This window comes from Neomonachus schauinslandi, chromosome 16 (genome assembly GCF_002201575.2).
Source record: "Neomonachus schauinslandi chromosome 16, ASM220157v2, whole genome shotgun sequence".
NCBI lineage: Eukaryota > Metazoa > Chordata > Mammalia > Carnivora > Phocidae > Neomonachus > Neomonachus schauinslandi.
The window spans coordinates 32,749,267-32,758,743 of NC_058418.1; the positions used below are offsets into that span (position 1 = coordinate 32,749,267).

General features: G+C 59.0%; 1 protein-coding gene across 2 annotated transcripts in view; it reads left to right on the forward strand.

Annotated features, from left to right (window-relative positions):
• ADGRG1 (adhesion G protein-coupled receptor G1) overlaps positions 1–9,258 on the forward strand; it is a 37,979-nt gene extending 28,721 nt beyond the window's left edge. Inside the window, exons 6-14 of one of the 2 annotated variants that reach the window (XM_021705793.1) lie at positions 509–640; positions 972–1,088; positions 1,303–1,348; positions 1,600–1,703; positions 2,735–2,853; positions 4,612–4,880; positions 5,904–6,012; positions 6,408–6,676; positions 7,858–9,258. In XM_021705793.1, coding sequence (XP_021561468.1) covers positions 509–640; positions 972–1,088; positions 1,303–1,348; positions 1,600–1,703; positions 2,735–2,853; positions 4,612–4,880; positions 5,904–6,012; positions 6,408–6,676; positions 7,858–7,988 — 1,296 coding nt within the window. In that variant the 3' untranslated portion in view covers positions 7,989–9,258. The remainder of the gene's footprint in view (positions 1–508; positions 641–971; positions 1,089–1,302; positions 1,349–1,599; positions 1,704–2,734; positions 2,854–4,611; positions 4,881–5,903; positions 6,013–6,407; positions 6,677–7,857) is intronic. The other variant, XM_021705795.1, reaches the window with a different exon arrangement.
• Positions 9,259–9,477: the final 219 nt, after the last annotated feature.

The window sequence follows — 9,477 nt, forward strand, 5'->3', positions numbered from 1 at the left end:
GAACACTCCCCTCCCTGGGGCCTCTGGGAGCCAGATGTGTGCTGACAAGGAAGGTCTCGGGCCTAAAGAATCCCCTGTTAGCGGCTGCCCCGTGGCAGAGGACCCTTCCTGGCACAGTGGTGGGGATGGGGCGGGGGAGGGGGGACCGACATCAGGGGCTCCTATAGTATCCCTGTGGGAACAGAAGACCCAAAGCACCCGTACGTGCATGTCAGCCTTGAGACTGCCCCTTGCGTGGGCCCAGCGGCCGGGAGCCACCCACGCTGCCCTCATGCTACCCCCTGGGGAGCCCAAGTGGCACAGCAGTCTCCCAGGCCTGTTTGCCCCCCAGGGCCCTGGGCTCTACCCACCAGGCTCCCCAGCCAGGGCTGGAGCCAAGGAAAGGAGGGCTTCCTGGAGGAGGCGGGCTTCGAGGTGGCAGCATCCAGGAAGGTGTTGGGGGGGCGGGGGCGCGTAGAGACCTGGGAGCCCACCCCTGGCTGAGCCCCACAGGGGTTCTGGTCTGCAGGAGGAGCAGAGTGAGGTCCAGGAGTACTCGGTGCAGCTGCCCCGCACGCTCTTCCAGAAGACCAAAGGCCGGAGAGGGGAGGCTGAAAAGAGACTCCTTCTGGTGGACTTCAGCAGCCAAGCCCTGTTCCAGGTGGGGGGCACCGGGGAAAGCAGTTTCTGTCTGATGGGGAGGTGGAAGACGGGCATAGAGCCAAGCCCCCTCGTCCAGAAGTTAGAGCCTTTCCTTATAAGGGCAGAAACTGGACTGTGACATGCGAATCCCCCCCGGAGAATGCTAAATTATGTTGTTTTCACTACAGTGTAAATGACTACACGTTCAAGAACTGTTGCCAGAGGGAGACTGAGCATCTCAGAGCAATGTGTGGGGGAGAGACAGGAATCTAGGGAAACTAGGGGACATCTTGGCCTTCTCAGCCTTGAGCCCTCCCCACTTCCTCTCCTCCCCCATCCCATGTATCTAGGACAAGAATTCCAGTCAAGTCCTGGGTGAGAAGGTCTTGGGTATCATCGTGCAGAACACCAAAGTAGCCAACCTCTCGGAGCCCGTGGTGCTCACCTTCCAGCACCAGCCACAGCCGGTGAGTGCAGACAAACCAGCCAAGGAGACAAGGGTCCCTGTTTGTCTTTTCTGCCCTGCCTCCTGAGTCACTTGTCTTTAACAAAATGACCAGCTGGCTGAGGACCTCAGCCAGTCAGGTCCACATGGGGTGGTGGCCTGACACTGACTTCCTCCACCTGGCCCAGAAAGGAGTGGGCTGTGATGGGGTCCACTCTCCTTTCTTGTCCCTACAGAAAAACGTGACTCTCCAGTGCGTATTCTGGGTTGAAGACCCAACATGTGAGTGTGGAGGGGTCTCTGAGCTGGGTGGGTATCTGGAGGAGAAAGGGGGTCCTGGAGAGTCGGGGAGATGGGGTTAATCAGGGAGGGCTTCCTGGAGAAAATGGGCTTTGAAGAAGGAATGATGGCAGACTAGATATTTGCCAGGGGAAGTAAAGGCTCAGAAGAGTGACACAATTATGCATTTCGGGGGGTCCAGTGGGGGCCTGAGGGACTGGGCTTGATCAGAGCCCCATGGAACCCTTCCTCAGTGAGCAGCCTGGGGAGCTGGAGCGATGCTGGGTGTGAGACCATCGGGAGAGAGACACAGACGTCCTGCCTCTGCAACCACCTGACCTACTTTGCAGTGCTCATGGTGAGTGGTCCTCTTCCTGCCCCGCGCAGCTCTACCCTGGGTTGGGTTCTTGCTGCGTGCCAGCCACCTTTCACATATATGTCATTCGTTCCTCACACCAACCCCCGAGGCGTCTCCTGCTGCTGTCCTATTTTATAGATAAGGAAACCGAGGCTCAGAGAGCTTAAGCAATTTACCTAAGGTCACACAGCTAGTAAGTAAAAGAGCTGGTCACTAAAACCTTTGCTCTTTATTCCCAAATTTGGGTGCATGACAAAAATGCAGATTCCTGGCCCTAACCTAGAATTCTGATTCCACAGGCTGGGCGAGGGGCACAAGTATGTTTCCAAAGAGCCCTCGAGGAGATACTGAGGCCCATTGTGGAGGGCCTCACAAAGGACTTCAGTGTCCCCAAGATCACAGAAGCTTTGTGTCCTAGGTTCATTCTCCCAGAATCTTGGGACCCGACTTCTGAGGGATCGGAGTGGTCTCCCAGCCCTCCCTGGGTGTGGGGTGCTCACTCCAGTGTTGAATATTATAGAAAAAAATGAGTGCCAGGCCGGAAAAGGGATTCTCTGGTGGAGAGTTTTTTTTTTTTTTAAGATTTTATTTATTTGTTTGAGAGAGAGTGAGAGAGAGAGAGCACGAGCGGTGGGGAGGGGGAGAGGGAGAAGGAGAGAGAGAAGCAGACTCCCCGCTGAGCAGGGAGCCCGATATGGGACTTGATCCCAGGACCCCGTGATCATGCCCTGGGCGGAAGGCAGACGCTTAAACCGCTTAACGGGCTGAGCCACCCAGGCGCCCTCTAGTGGAGGCTTCTTGCCGGTAGTGGGTGGGGACCCATTTGAGGATGCGGTGAGAACTGTAGAGGCTCTCTCCTTGCGAAGAATGCACTCACCGGACCACCCTCTGCTAGGTTCGGGGTGGTGGGGGTTCGTAGATGCCCGAGCCCCCCGCTCCCGGGGAGCTCAGGTTGTCCCTTCACCTGGGACAAACCCTCCGTGTCAAGCTGGGGACACTGAGGCCAGGCCCCGCCTGTCTCGTGGACCCAGGCCCCATCTGTGGAAGTAGACGCCGTACACAAGCACTACCTGACCGTCGTATCCTACGTGGGCTGCGTCATCTCGGCTCTGGCCTGCGTCCTCACCATCGCCGCCTACCTCTGCCACAGGTAGGGCCTGGCCGGGCCGGGGAAAGGAAAGGCGGGGGTAGGGAGAACCTTCCTTCGGGCCTCTAAGCCGGGACCCCACGACCATGGAGACCCACCCTGGAGATTGGCTTGACGCACCCCAAAATGCGTGTGGGGTTGTAGGAAGGAGCCCTGGGAGGCGGGGCTTCATCTCCTCCTCAGCTCTGTGGTGTTTGGATGACATGACACTTACAAACTTTATTATCAACACTGTACATGGGGAGAAGTGACATAAAAATCGAGATTTCTGCCTTTGAAGAATCAGATGTCACCACTGGGGGCACATACGATGGTGACAATTGTAATAATGGTCAACATGTTCCTGGAGCTTCCCATGCGCTACCCACCGTTCTAAGTGCTTCACATGCATGAAATTCGTTCAGGCCTCACAAAGGCCCTATGAAAGAGCGTTCAGAGAGGGTAAGGGACTTGCCTGAGGTCACACAGCGAGGAAGTGGCTGAGGCAGGCTTACACCCAGGCAGGCTGGCTCCAGGTCCACAAGGCCTTGGTTTCGGAAGCCAAGCAGTGGCCAGGGTGGAGAGATCCTTCCAGCGCCCTATTGTCCACTGTCTGATTTAAGTCCCGGCCTCCGCGGGCATTTGAGTTTGACAAAGCCTCCCCCATCCCCCCCATGGAAGCTTCTGTCACTCCACTTCTGTTGTTTGGGTGCCCGAGGAAGAAGGAGCCCCACGGAAAGGCTTGGGTGGAGTGAGGAGCGCCTGCACCCATCCTCACACCGGCCGTGTGGACGGGTCTGGATGGTCAGTGCTGGGCTTGGCTTAAGTTGAGGTCCACCTGCAGTCAGGGCCTGGGCCCGTTTGCGTGGGGGGGTGTGGGTGCGAGCACGCGGGGTGTGATCGCTGTCCGCACGGGTGGGGGGCGTGGGCTTGCGGGCGCGTCATTGATTGTGTTGTGTGAGCCCGCAGCTGTGTGCGTGCTGGGGCTGGAGTGGTGATTAGGGGCAGGCTCCGGGGAGGCCGGGGGGTGGGGGCCGAGCCCCCCGGCGCCTACCCGTTAATCACAAGTGTCCAAGGACGGGGCCCGGAACCTTAGGGACTGAGCGTTTTGTCTGTGGCCAACGTAGACGAGTGAACTGCAGGCGGGGCGAGGGAGCAGCCCAAGGTGGTAGCTCGAGGCACGGGTGGGTGGGCGTGGCTATCCTGTCCCGCCCTCCGGCACAGGTGGTGGGTGGTGCAGGGCAGAGCGCAGGTCCCGGTGTGGGGGCGGGGGAGGAAACGCCCAAGGTGTCCTGGATCGGGTAGAGTCCTGGGGTGGGAGGGGCGCTGGGATGTGCACACAGACTTGCAAACCTGAAGACAGACAGGACCCCCCCCCCCTCCCCCGCCACAATCAGCCTCACATACACACGGCTGTGCAGACGGGCGGACACAGAACACGGGTGGCATGGATTCTCCAAAACAGCAGCAAATCCAAAGTCTTTCCCCTCCAACTCTGGGAGCATCTGGTTGATCATAGTGGCTGGATTTGTCTTGCTTGCTCTGTCCGTGGCTAAATCTGTTGTTAAATGTGCCCACGGTGCCTGAGCCTGTGGGTGTTGGGCACACAGTAGGTGCACAGGGACAGGTGGGGAACGACCTGGCTGCAGCCATAGGGATAGGATAGGATAGGGTGTGTGTGTGTGTGTGTATATACCCTGGGAAGGCTGCCTGGTGGAGGAGTGCTGCCCCCCACCTTCCCAAGCTGGCCACCAGGGTGACCCCAACCCCTCCCCTGTGCAGGAGGAAGCCTCGGGATTACACCATCAAAGTGCACATGAACTTGCTGCTAGCGGTCTTCCTGCTGGACGTGAGCTTTCTGCTGAGTGAGCCGGTGGCCCTGACAGGCTCCGAGGCTGGCTGCCGTGCCAGCGCCATCTTCCTGCACTTCTCTCTGCTCGCCTGCCTCTCTTGGATGGGCCTTGAGGGCTACAACCTCTACCGACTGGTGGTCGAGGTCTTTGGCACTTATGTCCCTGGCTACCTGCTCAAACTGAGCATCATGGGCTGGGGTAAGTTGGGAGAGGGCGCTGGTGGGCCCCTAGACCTGCCTCTTCTACTTGGTAAAATGCAGGCACCTGGTTCCACTTCTCTGCTTACCTCTCTGTTCCCTCACTCTTTCCTTCACCCACCCATCCTCAGCTGTTCTTCACCTGGGCTGGGTTAAGGTCCCCTTTAGGAAGATGAAGGGGTGAGCATTGCCCCAAGAAACACATATTCTCTACATTGCTCACTCTTTTAAAAGCAGGGATTGCAGACAGAGCCACCGCGTATGTATGTGCAGGTTGTGCACTGCTCAAAGGCACCCAGTTGGGGGAGGAGTGGGCTGTCATCCAGTCCTCCACTCACCTAATTCAGCCTGGCAGTGGCTCTGTCTGTGGATCCTCCTAAGCTTCAGGCAACAGATTCCCTGTAGCTCTGGCATTTGTTCTTGGCCAAGACCACCCAATTTACCCATGGCCCAGACCTCTCAGTCAGACCTGGAGGCCCAGAGGGCACACTGCAAGTCCTTCTGGATGTTGCACAGGCCTGCCAGGCTCCACATGTCCCTCACCCAACTTGCTGCCCCTTCCGTGTTTCTCCTCTGGCCCTTTCTTGGTTCACTCCATCGATTTACATAAAATTCCTTCAGAGTTGGCTCTGTGTCAAGACCCAGGTGTTTGGTGGTGGGTGACCCCTTCTGGAGAGAGCTCTCAAGCTCCAGCCCGTGGACAAAGTTAAGGCCCAGTGCAGACTCTGGAAGCACCCCCTTCAGCTGTCCCCCACCCTCCCAGTCTGTGCCTCCCATCTCCCCTTGTGACGTCCTGCTCCTCGGCGGGAAGTGCAGGCCCTTTCTCCCATGGGCCCCCGGGATGGTGAGGGGGATGGTGGAAGGTCAGCGGAGACGGGGCTCTCTATGGGAAACCCAAACTGGAGCGGGGCAGGGGCGAGTCTGATCATGGAGGACCCCCCCCCACACGGAGCTGCATATAAGCCTGGGAGAAGGGTCTTGCCAGAGGGCGGGGGACAGAGCTCCATGCTTTGCGGCCCCGCAGGCTTCCCCATCTTCCTGGTAATGCTGGTGGCTGTAGTGGACGTGAACACCTACGGCCCCATCATCTTGGCCGTGCAGAGGACCCCAGAGAGTGTCATCTACCCTTCCATGTGAGTGGCTGAGCACAGCGGGCTCAGGAACACGGGCCTCGGGGGGCAGAGGCCAGAGAGCGGCCTGGGCCGAGGCCGCACCGACCGGGCCAGGGCTGCTGGAGGTGTCGGCCTGGCGGAGGCTGGGGGGTCAGGGAGGGTGAGCACAGGCCTGGATTTGCCCGCCCCTCGCCGGCGACCTTGTGCGGCACCTGGGTTTCTTTGTGTGAGTGGGAATAGAGGTTGGAGCGGATGAAGGCGCGGAGAACTGGAAAGAAAGTAATGTGCCCCCGTGAGTCAGCGGTGTTGAAGGCGGCTCCCTGTAGCTTGGGTTCCCCAAGGCACACATCCTCAGCCTGGGAAGCACCACACCAGCCCCGCCAGCATGCACTCAACCCTCACATCTCTGCCCCCAGGTGCTGGATCCGGGACTCCCTGGTCAGCCACGTCGCCAACCTGGGCCTCTTCAGCCTGGTGTTTCTGTTCAACACGGCCATGCTGGGCACCATGGTGGTGCAGATCCTGCGGCTGCGCCCGCACGCCCAGAAGTGGCCCCACGTGCTCACGCTCCTGGGCCTCAGCCTGGTCCTCGGTCTGCCCTGGGCTTTGATCTTCTTCTCCTTTGCTTCGGGCACCTTCCAGCTTGTCATTCTCTACTTCTTCAGCATCATCACCTCCTTCCAAGGTAAGGCATGGAGAAGAGCCCACCCCCCCTTCCCCCTCCGGCCCCGGGCAGGGCGCCCAAGCGTGGAGCGCGGGGTAGGGAAGGTATGGACCCAAACCGAAGGCTTCCCTTCTCTGGGCTTCGGTCTTCCTGTCTGTAAAATGGGGGCCCCCAGGCCATAGCTGACAAGTCTTTGTTGAGTACCTGCTCTGTGCAGGCCCTGTGTTAAGCCTTGGGGCTACATTTGTGGACTGGTTGGGTGAGGGCCTTCCTTCCACGGAGCTCATCTCCTGTGGGAAAGACCAGGCGTGACGAGCAAGCCTGCAGCCATCTGAGGGGATCTCGCAGAGGAGGGCAGTCGGTGGCGATGTGATGAACCATCTCGGCTGGGCTGGGCTGGGCTGGGGGACACTTTGGGAAGGGTGGCCAGGGAGGCCTCTGTGGGAGACATTTGAAGACAACAGAAGGGTCCAGCCAGGGAGAGAGCAAGGGCCTTGGGACTCCACGTGTGTTCCCGGGCCCGTGGGCATCAGCATCGCGGGGACTCTGGCCTCCCCAGACTTGCTGAATCAGAGCGGCATTGTAACAGGTGCCCCGGGGGGCATGTGTGCGGCACAGGCTGAGGAGGTCTGGCCTACGGAGAGAGTGCCAGGCAGAGGGAAGAGTAAGAGCAAAGGTCCCGAAGCTAGCACTAGGCTGCGTGTTGGAAGAACAGGGAGGGGGAGCGAGGCTGAAGGGTAGCTGGCAGGGAGGAGGGGAGAGGAGCAGAGGGGCTGGCTCCTGAGGGCTGGGGCTTGATGCCAGCTGGGTCCTTCTACCTACACCCCTCTGCACACCCCCACCACCCAAGGACAGACAGACAGATACACACAGACACACACACCCCTCTGTTCTGGCCCAGAGGTGCTTAAACAGGTACTCTGGAGCCTGAACACCAGGGTTTAACTCCTGGCTCAGCCAAGGCCCCTTGCCTCCCAGGGCCTCAGTTTCCTCGTTTGTGAAGCAGAATAGTAATGAATAGGCCTGACCCCTTGAGAGCCTTGACAGAATAAAATGAGATGGGGCTCAGGCCATTGCACAGTGTCTGGTGTATGGTGGGGTCCCCCCAAATCACAGGGGTGCTGGTAGCCTGTGTAGGGAGCGGGGGAAGGGTCAGGGCCACCCCCCGCCTGCTGAACCCTGTGCCCCCTCACTGCCCCCAGGCTTCTTCATCTTCCTCTGGTGCTGGTCCATGCGGCTGCAGGCCCGGGGCGGGCCCTCCCCACTGAAGAACAGCTCGGACAGTGCCAGGCTCCCCATCAGCTCGGGCAGCACCTCGTCCAGCCGCATCTAGGCCACCAGCCACCCACCAGGAGCTGCATGAGGAAACAGAGATGCGGCCTCTCCTCACCCCCACCTGCCACCCCCCACAAGCCAGGCCTGACATTTGAGGGTCAGCCAGAGACTCGAGAAGAAGGCCCAAGCCCCTTGGGAGGAGGGGGCTGTTGCCAGACTCCCAGGCTGGGCCTTCTGAATTGGCCTGCGGGCTACTCGGTGCCCTGGTCCAGCTCACAACGGGCTCGGGAGTGGGACTGTACCCCTGCCGTCCTAACTGGGGGCTGCAGGCCGGTCTGAACTCACCGCCGCTGGGCCCAGCCCTCATGGCTGTGGATGGGAGCCCATGGGCCCCACGGTCAGGTCCTGGACCTGTGAGACCTGGCAGCATCCTGGGCCCTGTGCTATAGCCGATCTGTCTCCGGTGACCGCCACCAGGGCACTCTGCAGTCCTGTCATTTTAGCCTGAGAGTGGTACTCAGGGCACATGGGGTTGGGGCAGAGCTTTGAGCCAGAGCCCTGGAGGAGGAGAGCCCCCTCCCGGAGCATAGCAGCAACTCCTCTACCTCTGAGCCCAGGGCCCTCTGTCAGCCTCTCCAGCCCTCCCTCTCCAGCCCCCCATTCAGCCCTGGGCAGGGCCCTGATTCCAGGGCTGTATTTTGGGTTGTGGTTTCCAAGAGCTGTCTGCTGTAAACCTTTATTTACTGCACGGGCCTTTGCCTGCCCTTGACTCAGGCTTAGTATAGACGTGCTGGGCTGGGCTAGGTCTGTCTGTCCATCTGGGCCTTTCTATAAGCTGCATCGCCCTTGCTCACCACTGCCAAGCCCACCCCTCCCAGGGACCCTCAGCCTCTCCCAAAGCCCTCTTGTGGCAAGAACTGTGGAGCGTAGCAGTGCAAATTTGTTTCTGCCCTAGTACTGGGAAGACTGAAGCGTGCCTCCCTCCGTGACCCTGGCCTAGAGCCCAAAATGCTCTTAAGGGGTTGGAACTACAAGGGGAGCCACCATTCCTTGCTGGGGATCCAGGAAGACTTCCTGTAGGAGACAACATTTGATCTGGATCTCAGTCTTAAAGATGGGGGAGGACTTTCTTTTTAAGCACTATCTCATTTGTCTTTTGAATTTAAAGAAGTAGATGTTCATTGTAGAGAATTTGGAAACTGTAGAAGAGCACACAGAAAAAATGTTGTTTTCACCTAAGAAACCACTGTAAACATTTGGAGCACTTTCTTCTGTGCTTTTATTAAGAGTCACTGATACAAACACCTTGGGGCCAATCAGGAAACAGATGAGAGAAGGCCATGTGTGAAAAAAATCAACTGCTGGAAACTATCCACCAGGACTAGCGGGGCGGGGGGGGGATGGGAGTTGGATAAAGGACAGCTTGGCGTCAGGGTTGGGGAGGCAGTGGGGAATGCTGGGGTCTGTGGTGGAGTGGAGATGCCAAGCCACTTGGCTCCAGCCACCTGCTGTCCTGTGCAGGGGTGCAGAGATGATGGTCCGTGTGG